Here is a 26,921-nt window from a genome sequence, read left to right on the forward strand (position 1 = left end):
AAGTAAAATTGGGCACGACGGAAAGAATGAACAAGTGCAGAGCTTGGGCAAGTCATTTCACTTTCTTGAGGGAGTTTTCTTGTCTTTCAAATTAAAGAGCCAGACCAGTTGGCCTCTCAGACGCCTCCCAGGTCTAGACTTAAAACGTTGGTTTTAAAAGCGGCCTTGGACCGGAGGTCCCAGAAGCACAACTCCAGGAAGGGGAGTTTTCTTCGAAGCCCACCGGAGCACCCCACGGGGCCAGGAATCAGCCCGCCACCGACTACGTGCACCGGCCCTCCAGCCTGACCAATGAGCTGCCGACTTGAGGCCGTAACTGCAGGCCGCGAACCGGTCTGGCGTCACACACGCGCCGCACGCGCGTCACAGGGGGTCGGGCCGTTTGCAGCCTCCACGTTCTCTTCTCCAGGTGGACCGCGCGTCCAGTCCCCGGAGCACGTTGGGTGACGCTGCGTCGCCAGGCCGGCAGCCCAGCGCTCACTGGCCCCGTCCTCCCCTCCACCTCCCGCCTCCCGCCTCCTGCCTCCCGCCTCCCGCCGCGCACAGCTTCCTCCTCCTCCTTCTTCTTCTCCTCTTCCTCCTCCTCCTCCTCACCCCGCCCCGCCCTGCCCTGTCCTTTCCGCCCCCCCCCCTCCGGGCACCGCCTCCGAGAAGCCGGCCCCACCTGGGAGCGCTGCCGGGGGTGGGGGGTGCGGGGCCTGACGGATTGACAGACTGCCCCATCCTGACCAGAGGAGCTGCGGTGGGACTCCTGAGAGCACCCTGCCTTCCTCCCACCACCGGGCTCCAGCCTCCTCGCCGGTGAGTGCTGGGGCCCCACCCCTGCCCCGTGGGGGGCGCTGTTTGCGGAGGGGTGGGAGTGCTGAAGGGAAGCGTCGCCCCCCTCTCCCCAGTTTTCTTTGAGCCTTTCCCCTCCCCCCCCTATCTTTTTCGAGCTTCTCCCCTCCCTGCACCTCCTGAAGAGACACATGCATACACATACTACACACAGCGCGCGTGCGCGCGCCTTTCTCCCTCCCACCCTCCCCCTCCGCTTGTACCTCCCCCTCCTCTTGTACCTTCTCTCCTCCAAACCCCCCTGTCAGTTATGCCGAGGCTTTCTATTTCCCGTTCCTCGTGTCTGTACCGAATTAATTCCTGGGCCTAGGACTCAACCCATTTGCTCTTGCCTTCCTGGGAAAAGGCTTAGTCATTTAGGAAAGTTTGGAGAATTTGTTTTCCCATTTTCTTCCGAAGAACACACTGTTTGTAATGCAATGGTTCACTCCTCCCTTTCCTTGCATCACCATCATAACACCTTCCCTTCTCTCTCTCTGTTGTGTGTCTCTCTCTCTCTCTCTTTCTCTCTCTCTCTCCCCCCCCCCTCCCCCTTCCCCCCCACTTCCCCATCCCCAGTAGGCGATCTTGGTGTTTGAAGTAAAATTCTGATACCTGTATTGGCCATTGTCAAGCCAGATGTCCACTCGGAATAGTCATTTATTATGGACTAGAAATCAGAATTATAAAAATGTTTGTAGCAACCAACCCTTCATACACACAGGAAGGTAGTTGTGTCACCTGGCAGTTCACCTCTCCTTTTTCTCCTACATAACTTATGTTTATGCAGCAAGTGGTTCTGGGAGACTGCCCAACCCGGAACTCCCTCCTGCCCCATCCCTATCTGCCCAACAGAATTTCTCCACACCCTTTATGACTCCTCGGGTGAAAAAGGGAAATTCTTTTTTTTAAAGAAAGACCAGGGTTTGTATTTTCTATTATAAAGTATGGGTTGGTGGTGAGGTAGAGGGTCATTTAGGGCAGATAAATCCCTTTCATCTGAAGGAGAAAAGGACAGATTTTTAATGACTTATTTCTGAAATTCATAGAAGGAAGTACTGTGAAGGTTACCATATCGAGCTAGTTAGGAAACTGGCCTTGGGTGTCTAGGAGCCTGCCCAGCCACTAAATCTTTGTGAACTCCACGGGAGTCACTTACCCTAACTTTCCTCCTCTCCAAAGTGGGAAGTTTGGGCCGGCTATATTTGTAAAGCCATGGCTCTCAAAGTATGGTCTAGAGAATCCTGGGGATCTCTGAAACCCTTTTAGAGGGTCTACAAATTCAAAAATAGTTTTTATTTCCAATATGGTCAATGTCTATAAATATAATCCAGATAAAAATGCTTTGGAGAGATCCTTAATAATTTTTAATAGGATAAAGATATTGAAAACAAAAGTTTGAGAACCACTGTTGTAAAGAATCCATCTCCCTTTGACATCTAAGGATTGCAGTAAGCATACAAAGGGAATAAGCAGAATATTTGAAGTGAGCTTTAGTTTTGGTAGAATCAAGAAGTTTGAGGAAAACACCTTTGTGTAGCATAAATATTATTAAAAATCGTTCTTCTGTAATTATTTGACGGAACCTTGATTTTATTTCTAATCAGAATGTTGATGTAGACTTTTCTGTAATATCGTGGCATCATGGAGTAGTGGATAGAAAACTCTGAAGACAGGAAGACTTGGGTTTAAGTGTGCATAGGCCCAGTGTGGCAGAGTGACCCTGGTCAAGTCACTTACAATGCTGTAGGCAACTCTCTAAACCGATATAAGTTGCATTGCAATCATCTGGGATTTCCCTAACTAAAGATTGTCGATTTAGTGCTAGAAGGTATTTTAGACACCATCCATTCTACCTTCATCATTTTACAGAGGAAGAAAGGAGACCCAGAGAAATGAAGTGGCTTCATCCATGGGATTCTAGGTTTAGGAAGGAAAAACTCTCAGTGGCTATCAAGGCCAACCCCTTGTTTCTACAGATGAAGAACCAAGGTTCAAGAACATTAAAATTACTGGGCCAATAGTGTCGACTGAAATTTGAGCAGTCCTGACTCTAAATCTGGTATGCTTTCAATAATATCATCCTGCTCCCTAGAAATTCTTTGGGTCCTGCCATCCCTTCGAGTAGCTTCTTGAGATTATTTTTCTGAAAGCACTCACCTTTCATCTTAAATGGAAGGAGGAAAATGGTCCTTTGAATGTCCTGCCTTTGTCTCTTAAAACCAGTGTAACTTTAGGCAGATCATTTCCCCCCCCCCCCCCCCCCCCCCAGGGCCTCAGTCTCCTCCTCTGGAAAATGAGAGGATTGGACAACAGTAGCTTCTGGGAGCCCTTCCACCTCTGGATCTAGGATCTTATGTGTCACCTCAGGCAAGTCACTTCCCTTCTGTGGACAACCTCACTTTCTTCCTCTGTAAAATGAGGGTTGGATTAGATGATGTCTAAGATTCCTTCCGATTCTAGGGCTAGAAGCCTATATATAAATGGCCATCAGGGTCAGCTATTTATTAGATTCTTCCTTACATTGATATTTCCTCCTTTTGAAAAAGAGCAAAAAGGTGGGTAATAGTCAAATAACATGGGCTATTGGGCTCAACATATATGACATAGAAAGAAAACCAAAGTATCAGTCCAAGTGTTACCTACCAACTTGCTGATTCATGATGAATTTACCTCTTGTCTTTCATTTTTTAGGAGTAAAGACAGTGCCAGTACATTTGGATAAAATTCGGCATAATAAGAAATCACTTTAAGGTTGGCAAAGCACTTTACATTTCAATCAATCAGCAGGTATTTATTAAGCATCCGCAAATGTGCCAGGCACACTGGGCACTGGGAATACAGGGAATAGAAAATGAAATAGTCCCTTCTGTCAAAGAGCTTACATGCTATCTATTAGATGATCTTTTTAATTTTTTTTAAATTAATAAAAGCATTTATTTTCCTTTCTTTTCTACTTCTCCCCTCCCCACCAGTCCTGGAAAAAGGTAATACAAACCTTATATAACAAGTATGCATAGTCGAGTGAAACATATTCCCACGTTGGTTGTGTCCAAAATATTAAATCAGGGGTCCTCAAACTTTTTAAATAGGGGGCCAGTTCACTGTCCCTCAGACTGTTGGAGGGCCGGACTATAGTAAAAACAAAAACTTTGTTTTGTGGGCCTTTAAATAAAGAAACTTCATAGCCCTGGGTGAGGGGGATAATTGTCCTCAGCTGCCGCATCTGGCCCTTGATCATAGTTTGAGGACTTTGTATTAGATCCATTTGAGCCTCACGAAAACACTGTGTGGTAGATGCTATTATTGTCTCTATTTTACGTGTAAGGAAATTGAGGCTCAGAGATATTAAGTGACTTGCCCAGAGTCATAGAGATTACAAGCATCTGGAACCAGGATTTGAACCCAGGTCTCCCTGTCTCTGTCTACTACTCTTTCTTTCAAAGCTACCTCATAATAAAGTCAAGGAATTAGATTCCCTTAGATAGAGTTTAAGAATCTATCATTTAACAAGCACTTATTATGTGCCTGGTATTTGCATTCCAATTCTGTCCTAGAGAGAAGGGATCTATCAAGGCTCTGACTTTACCCAGTACTTGCATACAGTTGGAATATAGACTGGTTATAATAACCACATGTGCAGTGGCCATATTTTCCAAAGCAGAGATCCAGATACATGGTCAGACAAAAGATATTTTTTCTTTCAAGGCCTTGTTAAAAGTATGTCTTCTTTCTTTGCAATCTAGGAGTTACGTTGCCACTGTACGTATATCTTCTATAAAAAGAACCTAGTAATTGTCATTTTAGGCCTTCTAGGGCTATATGAGCAATACTATATGAGCAAATAAAAAATTAAATGACTAGACTATGCCTTTCCATAAGGTATCTGAAGGGTCTTTTTCTTCTTTATAGGAAAAATGCTTTTTGAAAGCAGTTCATTTTTGAAGGGTATGATGCTTGGAAGCATTTTCTGTGCTTTGGTTACTATGCTAGGACACATTAGGATTGGTCATGAAAATATAACTCATCATGAGCACCATCACCTTCAAGCACTTAGCAAAGAAGACTTTTTGAAAATTTCTGAAGCTGAACGCGTGGAACTGGTTAAGAGTATTCGTGTGTACTGTATGATACTTGTCAAACCCAAAGATGTGGGTCGTTGGGCGGCCGTGAAAGACACTTGGACCAAACACTGTGACAAAGTAGAGTTCTTCTGTACTGAAAGTATTAAGGTGTTTGAGTCAATTAATCTTGAAACAAATGACATGTGGACAATGATGAGAAAAGCATATAAATATGCCTATGATAAGTATAAAGACGAATACAACTGGTTCTTCCTTGCCCGACCTACTACATTTGCTGTAATTGAAAATTTGAAGTTTTTCTTGTTGAAAAGAGACGCGACACAACCATTTTATATAGGCCATACTGTAAAATCTGGAGAGCTTGAGTATGTGGATGTTGAAGGAGGAATTGTCTTAAGTATAGAATCACTAAAAAGACTGAACGGCCTTCTCAGTGACCCCGAAAAGTGTCCTGAACAAGGAGGTATGATTTGGAAGGTATCTGAAGATAAGCAGCTAGCAGTCTGCTTGAAATATTCGGGAGTGTTTGCAGAAAATGCTGAAGATTCCGAAGGAAAAGATGTATTTAACACCAAATCAGTTGGGTTTCTTATTAAAGAGGCAATGTCTAATAACCCCCAGCAAGTAGTAGAAGGATGCTGTTCAGACATGGCTGTCACTTTTAATGACCTGGCTCCAAACCAGATGCATGTGATGATGTATGGCGTATACCGGCTTAGGGCATACGGACACACTTTTAATGACGCATTAGTTTTCTTACCTCCAAATGGGTCAGACAATGACTGAGCTCTAGAAGAAGTCAGCTTGTAGATGGTATAGAACATGCAATGATTTGCCATTGCATTTGGTAACTTAACTGCACGTCCACACATTAGCAGGTTGTTGGGGTTTTTTTGCTTGTTTTTTTGATTTGTGGGAATTGGTGTGTTTTGGCACATAATAAGGTTTTACAAAAGGGGTATTTTTTTCCTAAAACTTTTTTATAAAAGTTTCTGGCTTTCAACTATGTTGGAAAGAAAAATCTTAAGAGTAAGGCTTATGTGAGCAAATGATCAGATTTGTAAGGGGTATTTGCAAATATTTATATGACACTTCCAAACAATCAATATTTGGGAAATCCAGTGTGAAATATATTTTTGCTAAATTTTTTTTTTTATTGTAGAAAGGTTTCTTTACAACATTTCTTGCTAATATCTTTCTATCTTTCTAAGATATGCAAATCAAACATAAATTAAGTCACTGGACATAAATTTGCTATTCAAGTAGGCCTTTGAACTGGATATTTATTTTCTTGATGGCACACATACTGAGCTTTGACAAGTGCCAATGGATTTGCCTTTTGAAATTAAGCAACTAAGGCAACGTACCTAAGCAAACTTAATAGATGAAATTTTTGTATCACAGCAAGTGGCTGCAAGAATCATTTAACCCTTATGGTTCTAATCTGGTGACATCTGTGGGTGCTGAAGCTAGACTCCTAGAAATTTCAGTGTGGTTGCCACACTCGTTCATGTAGGTACTGAAACCGAGCAGTGTGTACACCCACATCCTGCTCCTCTTCCTCTAGTTCATGTGGTATGATTGTGAGTGGTGTCCCTGTTAATCAAGCATGCAACTTGGCTGAAAGTCCATCAGTTGAGGTTCATGCCTGCCGAGCCAGCGTTCTCATTGGTGACTGCAGAACAGGTCTCAAGCCATCTCACTTCACTCAGTCGCTCATAATCTGTCCTGTGCGGTGACTATGACTGCATGTCTCATTCCATATTTGGTTAGCCTGGGAGGCTTTGCCTTCCTTCACATGTGGACATCATCATTCTTCATTGGATCAGTACAGCAGGGCCTTACAACTGTAAAGCTTCATCTAGTGCAGAAAATAGCACTGAAGCATACCACATCTGGGGTTGGCTTCCCCTATAATCTGGCCTGTGTACCTGGTTCTTTTATGATGTAATCATGAATGACGTATTACATCAGGTCAATAAAGCCCTGTGTGGTTTAAGACCAGGACATCTTAGAGCTGAACATTTGCCTTAATCATCCTTAGAGTTTTAATGGTCGTCAACTTTAGCCAATCAGAGGTAGAGCTGTTTCCCAAAGAGGGCCCCAGGCTCCTGCGTTTCTTCCATTATATATTGCAATAAAATGAAAATGAAACCTTCCAAGAATTGTGGGAAGCCCTGGGTTTTAATCTAGCATCCTCCAGCAGCCAGGTTCTCCAGGTTGGGGGCTTTAAGATGCTGATTTTTTTTAATGATAATTGAGATACTCTTAAAACAAAATACTTCTAGTACCCACCGGCTTTGATTTTACCATGGGTCATGTGCGTTCCCTGGGTACCTAGTGATGTCTAGTATCCCTCACAACCAATAGCTCATGATGTGCAGGTGTTACCCTTGTCCAACAACACCAGCAGTTTGAGGAATTTCTACTGTATTTGTAATCGAGTATGCTAGTGGACTGTTAGGTCTGGTGACGCACAAGAGTCAAATCTTAATAAGTATTTCAGAGACTGTAATCCATTGTTGAATTTACTGACAGCCTTGCACTGTCGGCATTGTATTTGAGCCAATTAGTCCTCAGAATATTGAATGACCCTTCCTGCCACATAAGTATAACTTCCAGTTTGCCTTAAAGATTTATGTGTCTCTTTGTATCCACTGTAGTTTTGTAGATAAAAGCCTGGACCAATAACTCAGAAAATAAAGCTGTCAAGGCCAAGGTCACTGATTTTTCTCTCCATACAGAAAAGTGCTCTGGTCCATAGCCACAAACTACTGCTCGGACCCAGGCCAGCTAATTCATTTTGTGTTATTGGTCACTGAGGGTCTCAGTGAGTGTATGGATGGCCCAGTGCAAACCTAGCCTCACTTTATGTGGTAGATATGCTCCTAAAGGATTGCATGTAAATCAACTAACATGTACTGTACCAGAAACCCCCATTTTTAAAATTCCTTTGTAAAAAAAATGAACCTTTGGTAATGTGACTTAATCAGTCACTCTCCAATCCATCCATAAAGTCAGATTTTTTCATTGAAGCCACTGAAAAGGACATATCTTACTGATGGTGACCCAGTAACGTCGTCACTATCATGCGTTGACTCATTTTTTATTGTACGGGTTGTATGTATTAGCTGTATGCTTGAAGAGTTCTTGTTGAGCATGTTTCTATATTGAATCTCATCTTCCATTGACTTCATTATAATTTCAGAAATGTGCCCTGGCAAAGCTTGAGTAAAATAAAAATTTTAATTAAGAACCCTAATAACTGTTTGTATGACCTTCATTTTGTCCGTCTGCATTTTGGTTCCATTCAACAAGTATTTCTTAAGTGATTGTGAGCTCAGACCTTTGCTAAGTTCTGTGAAGGAAACAAAAGGAATATTTCCATACTGGCAAGAAGTGCAGCAAATGGATAGTCAAGCCACATGATTTTTGTACATTTATTAAAATTAAAGTGTACCCCACAATTCCCAGGCCATCAGTAATTCTTACTTGCTCTGGGGGACTTGTATATAATCGTATTGGCTATATCATCACTCTGGCATTTTGGCAAAAGCCCTAGCAGAAAAAGCCACAAGGACATATTTTGTCCAGCACTCAAAGCAGTCCTCTGACTGATACTAGCCCTAGCCTAAGGCTTTGTTCTAGGAATGGAGAAATTCTGACCTCCTTCAAATGCCCCTGACTCTGCACTTGAGAGGATAGTTAGTCCAGGGTCGATGGAGACCTTTATTCCTACTCCTCCTTCTTTCTTCCAGAAATAGAACAGAGAAGCCCAAATCAGTGAGAGGAAAGGAGACTTGGATTTCCCCAACTGGCCTTGTGGGAGCTTTCTTGATTTCAGCATTTGGCAATCTGAAACATTTCATCTCTACTGGGGATTGGGGGGTTGGGGGAGGTGTTACTCCCTGTCTAAGTTTCTAAGCAGTTCCAGATGTGAGATGTTTGAAGTACCTTCAAAAAATTGTATCCAGTTTTTCTGGCTGGAGAGTCAAGGTACTGCACCACTGCTTCTCTGGCTTCCTTTGGCAACTGGGGCTTGATTTCATTGTTCATTGATACCTTCCTTCTCTCTTATATTCAGAATCAGTTACTAGATTATGCTTGATCCTTATGCTTGATCACTAGATCTGGTGCAAAACTAGGTTTTAGCCTGTTCTCAGGATCTAAGTACTTCAGCTCCTGACCCTCTGGTCAGTTTCATTATTCCCCTGCCCCTTTTCTCCATTTGCCTTGTATGAGTATTGCCAACCCCAGAATACCTGACAGCCCTGTCTTTGTGCTAGGATGCATAAAACTTTGCAAAAGCTCATCCTTCCACTATCTTTATACCAACAGCATTTTCCCTCTTACCAATCAGTTATAATTCATCATAAAAGCCATCCTCTTCTCTCCTTTGTACTGGCTCTGTTTCAAAGGTAGTTTTTATTGCCACAAATAACAGTGATGACACTTGAGAAAGGTTGAACCTCAACAAACTCTCTATTAGGTGATATCACTTACTATAAGATTTCCAAAGATCTTAACGATGCTACCTAATTATTTGGCCAAAGAAAGGAGAAAAGTCCTGTGTCCCTCTAGAGCAAGTCAAATACTACAAACAGTATCTCTCATCTGGGTTATTGAAATAACCTCCTAAATGGGCTTCCTACCTATCTTCCCTCTTGGATCTCTTTTCCACTCAGCTGTCAAATTGATCTTTGTGAAGCATAGATGTGATCATAACACTCCTCCGCTAATGAGGTTGCAAATGGCTCCCCTAATGCCATGCAGTACAAACCAACATGTTTGGCATTTAAAGCTCTTCACAATAATCTATCTTTATATACATTTCACATTTTTCTCTCTCTGATGCTCTGTTCCCTTCTCAGTCTTCCTTCCTGATGATTATAATTGGTAGTAATATACCTCCCAATACTATTTTGGGCTTACTTAGTATTATCTAGATAAATCTTGTTTCTTCAAATCCCCCTTGCTTCATTTTCTCTTAAGATCAGAGGCTCACCCAAACTTTCAGATGGTTTTCTCCAGATCAAAAACCTGAAACAGGAGAGTAAGATAGCATAAGCAAAGGGTTAACATTTGATGAATTATTTAAAAAGAAAATCTGCAGCAGTTATAGAAACTTTGCTACCTCTAATAAGCCCAAGGTACAAACACATTTTTTAAAAGCACCTTCTGCCAAACACCTACTAATCCGGTGCTATCAAATTTCTCCATGATGAAATGTCAAATAACAATATTGATAGGATAATAAGTTCCAAGTGAATATTTGACAAACAAAAGATTACTTTAAAAATATACTAGAGAAAATAGATGGGAGTTATCTTTCATAAGCATGGCAAAGGGTCTTCTCAACCAAACGAGATAAAGATCAAATAAATTATTTTGAGCACATAAAATTGAAAAGCTTTTGCAGCTAAAATAAGAGAAAAGTCAATTGAGGGGGAAAAAATCTCTCCGTCAAATAGTCCTGATAAGGACCTGATAGCCAAGATTCATAGGAAATGAATCCAAGTATATGACCCAGAGCCAACTGACAATCAAAGAATGTGAATAAATGGTTTTCAAAAGAAAGAGTGCTCTAAATCTCTAGTAAAAAAAATGCAAATTAAAACAACTCTGAGTCTTGATGTCACACAAATTGGTAAAGAGGCCAGTAGTCCACATAGGAGGGACTACCAGAAGATAGGAACATTATTCCTATTCTGGAAACTTAGAATTACACCAAGAAACTAATATATTCATACCCTTTGACCCAGAGATTTTCAAGTACCTAAATAATCTGGGTTTTTGTTTGTTTATTTTTTAATAGAGTAAGTGCTCTTTGATTTGGGACACAAACATAATAAAAACCATACTATAGAAAGTGATGTTGATGAAGAGAAGTATGAAAAGAATATGAACTGATACAAAATGAAATAAAAAATAAACAGGGTATACAATGACAACAATATAAATGGAAAGAACAATAAAACTAAACTAAACATTGTATAATTACAATAAACTTTGTTGGTTCTGGAAAAAAGTTGAGAAAATTTACTTCTAGGTCAAAATTAGATATACTAATTTAAAACATACATTTTCAGACATGGCCAGTGTGTAGATGTGTTGTTATTTTTAAATCATACGTTGTATTAAGCAAGAAGGCTTTCATGGGTGTCAGTTATAGACTCAAAGTTGGAAGAAAAAGAAAAATCTCAATATAGAACTTAAAATTACAAATCAGGAAACAGAAAAGTTCAGAAAGGCTATATTATCATGACCATGCTAAATTTAATATACACTTGAAAAAAAAACCTGTTCATGAGTTTACAGTTTCATATACAATTTTTTTTTAGTTCCTTGCATATGATCAGGCTTGTTAAGTTCACAATAAAAAGTTGCTTTTGTTTCAAGTAAACTTTCTAAAACAGGGACTCCACCATTTTTATGTCATGGACCCCTTTGGCAGTTTGGGGAAGGGCCCCCTCTCAGATTGTTTTTTTAAATGTATATAATATTTGAGGAATTTCCTTTGTAAAAAAAAAATCAACTATGTTGAAAGTTATTCAAATATATATTTTTTAAAAGCTCCTGGACCCTGGTTTAAGAACCCCTATTGTAGAGGCAGTTCTTCCCTCAAAAAAGATAGAAAATGTCTTTCCCTATTTTCTTGGCAAAAGTGAGGAAACTCTTGGTGTGGGACTTTGCATATACAATCAAGTGTGGTCAGTGTGTTGGTTGGTCTTACTGATCTTGTTTTTATCTTTTAATCTTTGTTACAAGGGAAGTCTTCCTGGTCAGGAGAGGGAGGAGAGATACATTCAAAAATGAAGGGCATGAGAAAAGAATCCATCAATAAAAGGAACAAAAAGGAATATTGATGGAAATAGCAGTTGAAGCTAAATGTTTAAACTCCCAGGTGAGCCCTTTCATGCTTCATAGTTTTAAAAGCTGAATAAGTCTTTGCTGTACAATGGTTTGGTAAAGATAAAATGTCCCCAGTTAATCTAGGCAAGAACAGAAGGGCTTATTTTTCAAACATTGAGTTTCATTTAATAAAATGAATATAGATTGATTGTTAAACCCTGAGCTTAGAGAGAACACATTCCTCTTTTCACAGCGAACCAGATGTCGCCAGTGGGGCTTAAATGGCTCAAGTTGATGTGGTTTACATCAGGCCAGACTTGAGTCAAGATGTGTCTCAGGTAATCATATTACCCTTTGCATTACTGGGAGAAACTGCTGTTTAATTGGGACACCTGCAGACTCAAATGTGTTGTTGACCAGCATCTGGTTTTTGGTTACTTCTGAAACATTTGGGTTTCAGTGTTCAGCAGCTAATGAGATGGCAAGAGAGCAGAATTGCTTTAATAACTCTTTCAGACCTTTTACAAACATTTAAGTTTTGAATTTAACCTGAAGCTTAAGACCAACAGTTTTCAAGTTTTGAATCTATCTTTTCTCATTCCTTAATAAAGACAGGTTTAAAATGAAGCAGTTCAAATACAAAACAATACCCTATTTATGGACTGTGGAGAGCTATTTGGGCAAAAGATAGCAGATGACCTGTGATTTCATCAGTGTAGAGAAGGGCTTCTTAAACTTTTTCCACCTGTGTCCTTTTTTTTGCCTACGAACATTTTACAGCTTTATAATATACATATTTTGGATTTATATATCATATATAATGTGTATGTATATATATATACACACACAAATCAAACATTTACTGATAATAAATCATAATTTTGTGACTCCCACATTCAATTACAAGACCCCATATGTATTCATGACTTAACAATTTAAGAAGCTGGGGTGTAAAGGATTCACAAGTGAGTAGACCGCCTCTACCAATGTAATTTATAATCTTAGAGTTGCCTGAGGGGTCAAATGATTTGCTTAGGATCACACCGCCAGTATATGTCAGAGACATTACTCAACTCATGTCTTTATGACCAACACACTGTCCACTTTGCTCACTGCCTATTCATAGGATAAATCAAAAAGAGAGCCTGCCAGACGTCTCTAGCATTATCACTTTGGGTAGGTTAGGGACTGCCATTGAAATATGAATTGAAACTTTCTATAATATTTGAATAAGCTTATAAATTGAGTTTAAAACTAAAAAGACTTCCAAATTTGGAAAAACATAATTCTGCCCCTAATTTTCTTAATGTTGGGGGAATTGAGTCTACAGAAAGATGTCTGCAGCCTACACAGCAAAAAGTTATTCATCCCCCCCACTCCCTCTCCACCGATCCAGATGTTTGACTGTACATGGAACTTTGCAGTGAGCAAGGATTCATTTGAGCACTCTATTGAGCAAGTCCTGAAAACTCCACATCCAGCCTCCGTTGCTGTAACAGTGTCTACAAAATCTTTCAGGACAATAAGCCCACCCAGTACACAGAACCAGTCAGGTTGTTAAAATAGCAGTACTGTATGCAGAAAGTGCATCTGTTTCAAGCAGAAGTGATAAGGAAGCAAAGTATTTTTAACAGGAGAAAAATCTAAAAAGAGTTTTAGAAACAGGACATATTTGGAATGATAGAACCTATGATTCAGTATCCTGTAAAATTGTCAGGGTATTCTAACCAAGGACATTTCTGATTGTCTCAAACAGAATAACCGTCTGTGCCATGCTTTAATGAACACCCTAATGCTCTTTTTAGAGTAAAACAGTATGTTGTGGTTTTGCAAAGTATTTGAAATCTCATTTGACTGGCACATATGAGGTAAGTGCTACTACAGTTAGACTCACCTTACAGATAGGAAACAAGCAGAAAGAGATCACCACTTATTTGCCCAAGGTCACACAGTTAGGCTTAGATTTGCGAACTGGCCTTTTTGCTTCCTCACATGACACTCCATCTCCCACCCAGGGGCCTTTACATGACCTTCCCCTGGGGCCAAGAACACATAAAACCTTTCCTGGCAAAGTTACTTCATGTATACTTTGTATTAATTACTTATGGATTACTTTCTTCAGATAGAATGAAAATTCCTCGAGAATAGAGACTGATTCCCCTTTTTTTTGGTCTTTCTAGTACCTGGCACACAATGGACAATAAATGTCTGTTATACCTACCTTCTGACAGATGACAGACTTCTAGTACAGAGTAAGACATCTATTTTCAGATATGGACAATATGACCATATGTTTTGTTTAATTATGAATGTTTGCTACAAGGTTTTCTCTTTTTCTGATTTGCAGGTAGAGAAGGGGAATAGTGAAAGTGTTAACATAGGGAAAAAAGTCATGAAGCATTTTTTTTAATGCATAGAAAAGACAGGTCAGAAGGAATCCCATAAGCAGGACAGTTTTGAAAGTTACATGAATCTGGATTTTATTATATACTTAAAAAGGAAAAGCAAGCTATACATAAGAGATTTACAGTTTCATCTACAATTCTTTTTCTTTAATCGTGTACATGGAAATACACCTTTTATTTTAATGTTTGTTAAATTCAGAATTTTTAAAGCCCAAAATAAAACAAATGTGTTTGATTGATTGGGATTCAAACCCAAGTTTCTCCTAATTTCAAGACCAGAACTCTTTCTACCAACATCATACTGGCTTTCATGAAAATGACAGGGACAGCACTGTGCAGGCAGAAAAATCAAAGGGGTAAAAGGTCGTTAGTTCTGGAATGGCCCTTTTTACTGCCTAATGTCCAAGTGAACATTAGTTCCTAAACCACACTCTCTACTAAGGTGGGGAGAAAATTCAATTTATGATAACTGACACAGGGGGGTATAAAGATAAAAAAATGAAACCATTCCTACCTCAACCATCATGGGAAGGGGAGAGAAGGTGCAAAGGTGGGGGGACAGGCACGTCCACATATAATACAAAGCTGTGCCAAGTAATTCCAAAAAAACAGAAAGCACAAACAACTTGGAGGGGGAAAGGAAGGGGAAGGGAACCAGAAAAGAAGTCCTGTCTAAGGTGGTTACTGAATTCTGCTTTGAAAGGAGCTAAGAGGCAAGGACTGTGTGTTTTCATATGTGAGGGACAGCCTATGTAAAATCATGGACATGAGAGATGAAACATAGGGTTCAAGAATCAGCTAGTAGGCCAATTTTCCCAAAAGGGAAAGCACATGAAGGCAAATAACACCAAATAACACCAAAAAGGCAAGTGTGAGTCAGATTGTGGAGAGCTTTCAATGGCAAAATGATCATTTTATATTTTCTCCTAACAACAAAAGTGAGCCACTGAAAATTTTTGAGTAAGGAATTAACATGGCAAAACCTCTTTTAGTAATGTCATTTGGCAGCTGTATGAAGTAAGGATTGAGGAAGGGGGAAATGGAAGGAAAATCAAATAGGCCTCAAGTTGATATAGATATCATGTATTGTTTTAGCTATATTATATATAATAGGCAAGTTGATGAAGGCCTGAACTCGGATAGTAGTGTTTGAACAGAGAGGTATGGAGGCAATTGGTTGGATAAAAGCGGTAAAGGAGAGGAGTCATGAAAGCCTCTGAGGTTGTGAACACAAGTGACCAGAAAGGTGTTAGTGCCCTCAAAACTTTGGAAATGTGTTGGGAAATTAGGAATTTAGGAAATGGCTAAGTTAGGAGGAGAGTTGGCTTTAGAAGGACATAATAATGAATTTCATTGTGAGTTTGAGAGACTTTGCAGACATCGGCTGAGAATGCTTACGAGGCAATGTTCGACTGAGCTTCAAGAAAGAAATGAGGACTAGAGATATAGATATTGTTTGATGTGGAAGTCTGATTGCAAAACTGAAATATATAAGCAGTAATAACTTGTGTTTAGATGAAAAGAACAAATAAAAAAGAAGAATGCTTACAGGATTTGAGCATCTGTCTAATTTGTTAAACATCTCCTTCCATCTTCTACTCGATTGACTAGAGAATGACCTCTTTGGGTTATAGACATTAAGGTTTGTTTCTATTCTATCTCTCTGGATAAGGAGTTTGTTAAACACAAGACAAAAGTTTTTCATTCATTAACAGGGAAAAACAGAATGATAAAACAGTCCGCGTTGAGGCATGTGCCAGTAGCCACCATTTAAATAATGGGTATTTTCAATACCAGTCTTTTTGTTGACTTTCTCACTGTGGAAGGAAAAAAGCAAATAAGCATAAATGTATTTCTGTGCTGGTTTATATACTTACCCAGTGATCAATGCAAAGTTTAAAGAGCAGTAGCATACTAATTGGCAGTTCTGGGGTCCTCTAACCTGTAATCATGTTATTAGATTAGATAAAGATAAAGATATATGGGCTCATGACTTGAGAGCAACTAGATCATGGCTCCCTCCACCCATTGAAAATATCAAAAAGGGCTACATTTAAGCTTACAGAAAACTAATAAGAATAATACATCATCAAATGGATGACAAAGTTGTGAAAACAGTGATTATACTTACTGGATATTGGTCCTTACCTTCACTTTTCTCGCCAATTCACAAAGTAAAAAAGATATTATTGCCCATCTGTTATTTGTAGATAAATACTACAAATAAGGCCACTATCCAAAATTAACAGGAAAATCTGATCTCTTCCCAATTTAAACAATATTAATCATACCAATTAGGGAAACATAGCTATTTTTAAGCCTACCAGAACATCAGTGACACATTGGTAAATGTCAATAGCTTTTAATGGGCTACAACTATTCAGAAATAAAGAGTCTGTGCTTATCTATTTGGGGTACAACTCTGTATAAGCTACTGAGTTTCCTGTAACTTTGGGAGGCTTTTGGATCTTTGATGTTTGAGGGAGACTTACATATTTTTGGTAGATATCTTCATGATTTCAACAGAGTTCATGCTGTTTTCCTTCTGCCATTACTGCCTGAAATATGGCTAAAAGAAATCCACTTCCAAAGTTGAGAACCCAGCAAAAGATCCATAGAAAAATAACAGCCCCTAATTGTATACTCTTTCAAAGTCCGACTCTTTTTGTGCAGCAAAATAACTGTTTGGCCATGTATACATATATTATATTTAGCTTACACTTTAACATATTTAGCATGTATTGGTCAACCTGCCATCTGGGGGAAAGGGCAAGAGGAAGGGGGGGAAAATTGGAACAAAAGGTTTGGCAATTGTCAATGCTGAAAAATTACCCATGTATCTATCTTGTAAATAAAAAGCTATAATTAAAAAAAAAAAAAGAAACATAGCCCCTCAAATTGAGCGTCAGATATTTATATGACTAGTTAAGTCACCTTCAAAACACTCTCTCCGTTCTCCAATCAATTGTTAGCATAAATAATATTCACTACCCATTATAGGTACCACATTCAGAAAGCAGTGAGCCAAGAAATTTCTTGGGCAAAAAAAATAAAATTAAAATTGCAATACTGAAAGTGTAAATATTCAAGTTCTATAATCACCAAAAAAAGGGTGAGTTTTATATTCCACTACCCTTATATAGCATCTTCTTTCCCCTTTTTTTAAGAGGCTAGTATCCCCCAAGAGTTGTAGAATGCACATATTTTGATGTATTGATCAATTATTATGCTGATTCTTTTTGTTTTTGAAAAGATACTATTTGAGGCAGCTAGATGGCGCAGTGGATAGAGCACCAGTCCTGAAGTCAGCAAAACCTGAATTCAAATATGACCTCAGACACGTAACAATTCCTAGCTATGTGACCCTGGGCAAGTCACTTAACCACAATTGCCTCAGCAAAAAAAAAGATACTTTTTGTTATACACGATGGGTCTCTCAGAGTAGAAGGAGAGATACCTAGAGAAACTATGGTAATGTGAAAAAAATAAAAGACATCAGTAAAAACTTGTTTGTTTGTTTGTTAAAGTCTAGTATATCTGTCCCAGCCTTTGTAGAATTCCCAGTATGCCCTTAGAATCCTTGAAGACAAGCTCAGGGAGGGACCTTGGAGAACATAATCTAATACTCTCATTTTAAAGATAAGAAAACTGATACCCAACCCAAGATCACACTATGAGTAAGCTGAAGACTCAAAGCAGATCTTACAAGTCAATTCCAGTCTTCTTCCCTCTTTCCCTGGCTTCCTCCTGCACCATTTGAAGGTTAAAGTTAGCAAAATGCTAAATACTATGAAGTTTTTTTTTTTAATAAGACTACAAAATATTATGAAGATTTCTTCCTTTAAATTTAGTCAGTTATGTAAACCTGCCAACACATACTGAAAAGAAATGACAAACTATGGATATGACCAAGGTAATAAGGAATTATTATTCCTCTTCTCAGAATGTTTTTCAGCAGACCTTAATATGGTCAGTCTCAGAAGAATAATCTCCCAATTTATAATTTATAGACAAATAGTAACCAAATGATTGAGGATCCCCTCAGCTTCCCCTAGTACAGAAATTCCCTCCCGCCTAGAGAGCCAAAAGTGTTTTAAGGGGATGAGGAAGAATTTCCTTCCTAACCTGCAATCAAGGGGTCACTTGAAATGTATTAGCTAAAATTATGAATTCTTTTTTTCTTATAGAAATGTTATAAACAGTGACCAGGTTCCCACCAAAGTCTTTAATATAGCTTAAATAGTACTATTATATCATATCTCAGCCACTTAAAAACTGCAAGGATGTGTGATTTTCTTGATGGAGGTACTAACCCCTCCAAGCAGATCAAACCCCTCAAACCTTCATAGATAGTTTAATGAAAGTTTAATGAGATGTGACCAAGCAGGCAGATAGCAAAGGCCAGAGGAAAAAGCTTGAAACAGCCACTTCAGAGTATGATATAAAATCAGAGTGGAATGAAAAGATGGCAATAATGAAATAAGGGCCTAGTTGAGATTAGATAACAAATGGATAGTGAAGCAGTCAGCATGATTGTGAGACTTTCTACCAGAGCACAGGAACAGGAGCTGAAAGAGCAGATGGTGGGATAACTTGGCAGGGGTCTGGAAAGGAGCAAGCAGCAAGAGGACAAAGCAAAAGAGCCAAGGATTATGGATGGTATGTGGGTGAAGTGGCTGATTAGGGGGTCAAGACTGTAAAGAGAGGAGAATGAGAGTTTTTCAAGGATAGTGAAAGTCCACAGACAGCCTCTGCACCACTGCTCTAGCCTGACTCATCTGCACACCACAATGAAGCATCAAAGAGGCCTTTAGTGAAGGACTTCAGCTATACTATGGGTCAATAAACCCTCATGTGTTAGTCTGGGAAGGCAATTAGCATTTATAACAGTTTCCATGGAAGAAAATATCCTAAGTTCCAAACAGACAACTAAACAGTAAACTTTTGAAATACATAAGTTTATAACTTGAGCAGTATATTCAGTTTCACTTCCTCTAACTCAAGGTTATTGCTCTGGTGAGAGAAATGTTCTATTTGGTTTCATAAATCCAATTCAACTTTTTAAAACAACATGCCTACTATGTGCAAAGCACTGTGTTGACAGTAACAAGAGGATCAGGTAATTCCAGTGCAGCCAGATAATTCAATCATAGAAATCAGCCCACTATCCCCAAAGGTATGAGCAGCCAGGTGGTGATGCAGCTAGACTCCAGATCTGGAGTCAGGAAGACTCATCTTCATGAGTTCAAATTAGGCCTTAGACACTTACTAGCTGTGTGATCCTAGGCAAGTCACTTCGTTCTGCCTCAGTTCCTCATCTGTAAAATGAGCCGGAGAAGGATGATACCCCAGTATCATTGCCAAGAAAACTCCAAGCGGAGTCACAGAGAGCCAGACACGACTGAAACTGATCCCCAAAGGTATAGTGGACAGAGAGGGCCGGGCTTAAAGCCAAGGCGACTTGAGTTCAATTCCCATCCCTGACATTTGCTAGCTGTGACTCTGGAAACTCACTTGTAGCTCTCTGTACTTTGAAGGAGTTATTGAGGAAATGACCCAATCACTAACCCAAAGTAGTAACTTAACAAATAAGTATAATTCAAAAGAAGTCTAAACAATCCTCCCACACCCCAGTCAACCTAATAAGAACAGGCCCCTCATTTAGCTATAAGGTTCAAGATTTCTAGAGGTGAGCCTCAGGGAGAGAACCTCTACATTGGGAGAGAGGGTTTCTTCACTTGGAGTTCCTTATGCCAGTGAAATTACAGGTCTAGTTCTGCTACATTCCCCTCCCCATTAAAAAAAGAAAGAAAAGAAATGGAGTGTCAATCAAACAATTTAATCCTAAGAAATCAAACATAGTCCTCACTTCTTCACAGTGTGGGAGATCATCACAGAGAGTCTCAGATGTCCAGCTGCTGCGCCGATAAACAGGACTTAAAAGGACACTGAGGACAATTTGAGGCCGTGTACAAAAACAGTGTCTGATGCAGAGATATCAAGCTGGGGAAGGGGATGTTTGCTCCACTAAGCACATATCTTATGATTCCTTTATCACCTTAGTGTTGTGAAAGAAAAAGAATCATTTGATTAATAAGTAAAAAGACACTGAGAGATAGTGTCTACCACTGGGTCCAAGCCAAGCCCTCGGGCATTTAGACATTCTAGAAGTTTCCCCCCAGTCCTTCCTACTAGGATGCTGAATGGTGTCAAGAAACAGTCAAGGAACAACATTTACCTAAATGTTTATGAAGTGCCTATTGTGTTCAAGTACTGGACGTAATCAAAAAGTATCCCAGATAAGCCCCAACCTGTGCCCTCCTGGAGCTCACGGGTCTAACTGGCAGCAACTAATAATTAGAAGGAATATAAATCAATGAACTCAAACCATCACCCAGGTTTTAGTCTCAGTTCATAACCCAACACCTGCTTCTCAGCCCCTTGCACCTGGCTTGTGCATTAGCCAGTGAGTAAGTAGATTATTTTTTCATTAGGCATCAAGCTTTTTAAACACTTTAAATGTGAGCTCTTTAGAGCTGCCAAATGTTTTACTTTCAAAACTTACTGGCCTCTTTAATTTTCCTCCATCCTCATTTAATTAAAAAAGCACAAAAGCCTTGTTATCACTACTACTTTGCCAAATGGAAATAGTCTGCTTGCCTCCCCTCCCCTTAAGTCTTGAACTGCTATAGCCCTCGGGCCCCTGCCCTCGGCATTACCACATAAATGAAGAGCTAACCCTGAAAAACACCAACTCGTTAGGCCAAGCTAACATACATCTTCCTTCTTGTCAGGAGTAAACTTGTTTAAAATGTATTCTTGCCCAGTCAATCTAAGCCAGTGTTATCTTGAAGACAGAACGCTCCTGGCTGGGTGAGCTTATTGTCTCTTCTACTTAGATAACCTCAACTTAAAGGAGGAAATTGAGAAGCACAGAAATCAAGTGACCCGCCTCAAGTCCCATAGATAATAAGCATTTGAACCCAGGTCCCGTGATTTCAAAGCTAACAATACCTGACTGATAGCACTTTGGTAGTTGATGGGCCTCTCCTGTGGAGTCACTTCAGTTTTATGAGTAGTAATTGCTTTTAGGCAACATAAATGTATTCTTCCTGGGTTCTGCACTTGGTGATGTACACAATGGGAAAAGAACTATAACCAAGGGAACATTTTTCAGATTTCCTTTTTAAAAGTTTTCAATAATATTTTACTTTTCCAAATACACGTAAAGATAGTTTTCAGCATTCATTTTTGTAAGACTTTGTGTTCCAAAATGTTTCCCTCTCTTCCCTCCACTCACTCTCCTAGATGGCAAGTAATCCAATATATGTCAAACATGTGTAATTCTTCTATACATACTTTCCCAATTATCATTAATTTGCATTTCTCTAATCAATAGTGATTTAGAGCATTTTTTTCATAGAACTAGAAATGGCTTTAGTTTCTTCATCCATTTTTCAGATATAGAACCTTGAATTAGTAAATAATAACTTAATCTTGAGGGGATATTTTGAAATCTCATCTTCTACAACTTGTTTTTCATAAAACTTATATTTGTGAAGTTATCTGAATGTTGGATAAAAAGTTCCTTCTCTTTGCCTGAAAAACAGTAATTATCCATTTACAGAGAATTTGTCAATATGTTCATGGCTGTAGGATAAATGGCAAAGGATCAAAGTAGATATTGTTTAAAAATAAAATCAAAACATAAGTAAATTCTTTTTTTTTATTTAAATTTTATTTTATTTAATAATAACTTTGTATTGACAGAATCCATGCCAGGGTAATTTTTTACAACATTATCTCTTGCACTCGCTTATGTTTCGTTTTTTCCCCCTCCCTCCCTCCACCCCCCCCCAAGATGGCAAGCAGTCCTATATATGTTAAATATGTTGCAGTATATCCTAGATACAATACATATTTGCAGAACCGAACAGTTCTCCTGTTGCACAGGGAAAATTGGATTCAGAAGGTAAAAATAACTCGGGAAGAAAATCAAAAATGCAAATAGTTCACATTCGTTTCCCAGTGTTCCTTCTTTGGGTGTAGCTGTTTCTGTCCATCATTTATCCATTGAAACTGAGTTAGGTCTCTTTGTCATAGAAATCCACTTCCATCAGAATACATCCTCATACAATATCGTTGTCGAAGTGTATAATGATCTCCTGGTTCTGCTCATCTCACTTAGCATCAGTCCATGTAGGTCTCTCCAAGCCTCTCTGTATTCCTCCTGCTGGTCATTCCTTACAGAACAATAATATTCCATAACATTCATATACCACAATTTACCCAACCATTCTCCAATTGATGGGCATCCATTCATTTTCCAGTTTCTAGCCACTACAAACAGGGCTGCTACAAACATTTTGGCACATACAGGTCCCTTTCCCTTTTTTAGTATCTCTTTGGGGTATAAGCCCTATAGAAACACTGCTGGATCAAAGGGTATGCACAGTTTGATAACTTTTTGGGCATAATTCCAGATTGCTCTCCAGAATGGTTGGATTCGTTCACAACTCCACCAACAATGCATCAGTGTCCCCGTTTTCCCGCATCCCCTCCAACATTCATCATTATTTTTTCCTGTCATCTTAGCCAATCTGACAGGTGTGTAGTGATATCTCAGAGTTGTCTTAATTTGCATTTCTCTGATCAATAGTGATTTGGAACACTCTTTCATGTGAGTGGTAATAGTTTCAATTTCTTCATCTGAAAATTGTCTGTTCATATCCTTTGACCATTTATCAATTGGAGAATGGCTTGATTTTTTACAAATTTGAGTCAGTTATCTATATATTTTGGAAATGAGGCCTTTATCAGAACCTTTAATTGTAAAGATGTTTTCCCAGTTTAAAACATAAGTAAATTCAATAAATTATAAAGATAGGTCAAACCACCTTCCACATAGCTTATATGGTCAAAAAAACAAAACAACAACAACAACAACAACAAAACACATGGATATCTCTGAGTAATTTAAAGATGAAAGATGGTCCCAGACCTCTTTGATAAAGAGAGCCTTAATTGATCAAAGATGGACAGAAGCAGCTACACCCAGAGAAAGAACACTGGAAATGAATATAAACTGCTTGCATTTATGTGTTTCCTCCCGGGTTATTTATACCTTCTGAATTCAATTCTCCCTGTGCAACAAGAAAACTGTTTGGTTCTGCACACATATATTGTATCTAGGATATACTGCAACCCATTCAACATGTAAAGGACTCTTGCCGTCTGGGGGAAGGGGTGGAGGGAGGGAGGGGAAAAATCGGAACAGAAATGAATGCAAGGGATAATGCTGTAAAAAAATTACCCTGGCATGCGTTCTATCAATAAAAAATTATTAAAAAAAAAAAAAAGAAAAAGAAAGATGGTCCCAGAATGCTAATAATTAAACATCCCTACCTCCTCAAGGTTGGGGTAAGAGATTCCAAAGGCAGAATGTCAATGTCACTGTCAGATGAGGTCAGTGCCCCCGGGGGGTTTTTGCTTAATTGTTTTTCTTTATTACAAGAGAATTCCAGGCATTCCCCAATTGATAAACGGTCAGAGGATATAAATAGGCAGTTTTCAGAAGAAATCAAAGTCATCAATAGTCATATGAAAAAATGCTCTGAATCACTAATAATTAGAGAAATGCAAATTAAAGCAACTCTGAGATATTACTTCACATCTATCAGATTGGCTAAGGAAAGAAAAGGAAAAGAACAAATGCTGGACACAGGTATGGAAAAGCAGGAACACTAATGCACTTGTTGGTTGAGCTGTGAACTACCCAACCATTCTGAAGAGCCATTTAGAGCTATGTCCAAAGGGCAATCATACTGTGCATACCTTTTGATCCAGCAAAAGCACTACTAGGTCTATATCCCAAAGAGATCAAAGAAAAGGGAAAAAGGATGGATATGTACAAAAATATTTATAGCAGCTCTTTTTGTGGTGGCAAAGAATTCGAGATGGAAGGAATGCCCATCATCTGGGGAATGGCTCAATAAAGCTGTTTGTGATGGAATACTACTGTGGGATAAAAAATAAAAAGGGGGCGGTTTCAGAAAAACCTAGAAAGACCTATATGAATTGATGCAGAGTGAAGTGAGCAGAGCCAGATCATTGTACACACAAGCAACAGTGTAATAATGATCAACCATGTAAGACTTGGCTACTTTGAGCAATACAATGATTCAAGGCAATTCCAAAAGACACCTGATGAGGAAAAAGTTATCACTCTCCAGAGAAACAACTGATGAACTCTGAGTGCAAATGGAAGTCCAGTTTTTGATTTTCTTTTTTTTCTTTTTTGTTCTTTTTTTTTTTTTTTAGCATGGCTAATGTGGAAGTGTTTTGCCTGATTTCACATGAACAATTGATATCAAATTGCCTTCCTTCTCAATAGGTAAGGAAGGGGCTAGAGGGAAGGAGAAAATTTGGGACTCTAAATTAAAAAAAAAGAATGCTAAAAATTGATTTGATTTTTAAAAATACAAGTTCATTGTGTTACCTAAAGACAAAGGTATCAAAAAAAAAACTGTTTTATTTTATGATGTAGTTTTAAAAGATTTAATATTCAGATGTGAACCAAATTTTCCAGATAATTAAAATAAGAATACTTAAATTTTCCCTACAGTATCAATCTTGATGGAATGGGAAAGGAACTAACTGCAACCAATTTTTGTTCCAAAGTTAATGATCATAGGATCATAGATTCATGAATCTAGGACTGGCTGGGACTTCAGAGGCCATTGAGTCCAATTTCCTCTTTTTACAGAAGAGGAACTGAGGCTCAGGGTGGGGAAGGACCTGCCCAGGATCACATAGGAAATAAGTAGAATAGCTAGGGATCTAAATCCATGTTCTCTACCTCCAAATCCTACAATCTTTTCACTTTAAATCATTTTTTGCTCACTTATTAAGTAATCTCAAGTCATCTAAAATTACATACACATTATCTCATTTTATATCCCCAGTGTTGTGTTAAGTGCTGAAGTAAATGAAAAAGCCAAAATAAAAATATTTAACACCTGAATACACATACGACATGAATGAGTATTTCTACATATGTCTATCTTAATAATTTATCACAAACATTTCTTAAATCAAGTGTGTTTTTTCACCACTCCTTTCCCCCAAAAGCTAATGGGACTACCATGAAATTAAATCTACTGGATGTAAGTATAATAATTATGGAGCATCATTGAAATCTACACACTGAAAATCAATGACTTATTGGACAATTTTGACTAGGTCTTTCTTTGGCATAATTTGATTGATCCATAGATCAATCCTTGGAAAGTGATCTATTAGTTGGTTCTAAATGCCCTTCATAACTGAGATTTTCAGCTCGATACAATTGGATAAACTCTCTTTTTCATCAAATCTGCCAAGTGATTTTTGCAGGAAAAAACATTTCAGCACCACAGTGTATTACTTGAAAAAAGAGCCCTTCTAGGCAAAAAGTAATCACAGAACAAGTCAAAGGTATTATTTTAGTCAGACTCTTTTTAACACATCTATTTGGATGGATAAACCAATTCAAATTTCCTTTTTTTTTCTTTAAAAGATGTTACCTCATTTTAGTTTCTGGTATACAAAATCCAATTCAATTGTCACATCTATGGCAATCTGCTGTGCAGCAGGGTGAAGGATAGAGACAAAAGAAGCAGCAGTAGAGTATAATGACAAGAGTAACTTGAAGGCAGAAAGAAAACCTTCCAGGCAGTCACTGTTCTGTCTGTGTGTGACCTGGGGCAAATCAATTAACTGTAATGAACATTATTTTCATCATTCCATGTCAAATAGAGCTAATATTGGTACATCTTACCTCCTGGGGCTGCTGGGAAAATCAAATGAGATGTCTTTAAAGCAGTTAGAAAAACAATATACTCTGAGAACTGGTACACAGACCTTTTAAGAACTTTAACAGGAATATCTCATTTGTTTTTGCATCCCTAGCAAGTAGAACACATTAGATGCTTAAAAAATACTTGATGATTTGAGGGGGGGAAACTTTTTTCTCTAGAAGTAACTGTTTTCCCAATATGGTTTCAAACCCTAATGAAATAAATAATGAAAAAAATAAGTTAGATGTGGTTCATGACAATGACCTACCAGGGTTACTCAAAAGTACCGTTCTCGCTAAGACTAGGAAAGACCCATACTCTCTTTCTGATGCAGGACAAATAATTTTTAAAATCTGAGTTTTTATGGTGTTATATGCACCTGAGTATTGGCTCCATGACCATATTGTTGTTTTTGTTTTTGTTTGCCTTTCGTTCTCGAAAAGGACCTGGATGTCAAGGAGGTGATGCTGTGACATGCAAGTGAAAGGGATTGAAGTGAGGGAGGGCTGTACAAGGTCACCTGCCTCACTTTCCCCTCCAGAGCCAGCTGGTTCCAGTGGCCACAGCTAGTCAACCCCTTAAGGAAAGGAACAATATCTTAAACTTGTCAGTCTCCTCCATAAATTGCTCAGCAAAATACTAGACAAAAGTACTTGCTTAGGAAAGAATTTGATTATGGGAATCTTGGTATTTTATAATGGAAAAGGGAACAGCAAAATAACAAGTCTGAAGCAGTACTTCTCAAGTTTCTCACTACACTTCTCCACCTCATTTTCCCCATTAGGAAAATGAGAACTTTGGCTTAGATTACAAGGTCCCTTCCAGCTCCAGTTCAAAAAAACCATATGGTTGAACTTGGCTAAGTCATTTCCTCCCTCCCTGGATCCGTCTGGAAAATAAGGCTGGACTCAGTGACCTCAAAGGTC

At 38.8% G+C, this 26,921-nt stretch overlaps 1 protein-coding gene across 4 annotated transcripts in view; it reads left to right on the forward strand.

Moving 5' to 3' along the window:
• The first annotated feature begins 377 nt into the window (after positions 1-377).
• Positions 378-26,921, forward strand: part of C1GALT1C1 (C1GALT1 specific chaperone 1) — a 43,976-nt gene continuing 17,432 nt past the window's right edge. Inside the window, exons 1-3 of one of the 4 annotated variants that reach the window (XM_051968993.1) lie at positions 378-801; positions 3,511-3,606; positions 4,729-8,166. In XM_051968993.1, coding sequence (XP_051824953.1) covers positions 4,734-5,687 — 954 coding nt within the window. In that variant the 5' untranslated portion in view covers positions 378-801; positions 3,511-3,606; positions 4,729-4,733 and the 3' untranslated portion in view covers positions 5,688-8,166. Of the gene's footprint in view, positions 802-3,510; positions 3,607-4,728; positions 8,167-26,921 lie in introns of those variants that run through there. The other 3 variants (XM_051968995.1, XM_051968994.1, XR_007949116.1) reach the window with 3 other exon arrangements.

This window comes from Antechinus flavipes, chromosome X, assembly GCF_016432865.1.
Source record: "Antechinus flavipes isolate AdamAnt ecotype Samford, QLD, Australia chromosome X, AdamAnt_v2, whole genome shotgun sequence".
NCBI lineage: Eukaryota > Metazoa > Chordata > Mammalia > Dasyuromorphia > Dasyuridae > Antechinus > Antechinus flavipes.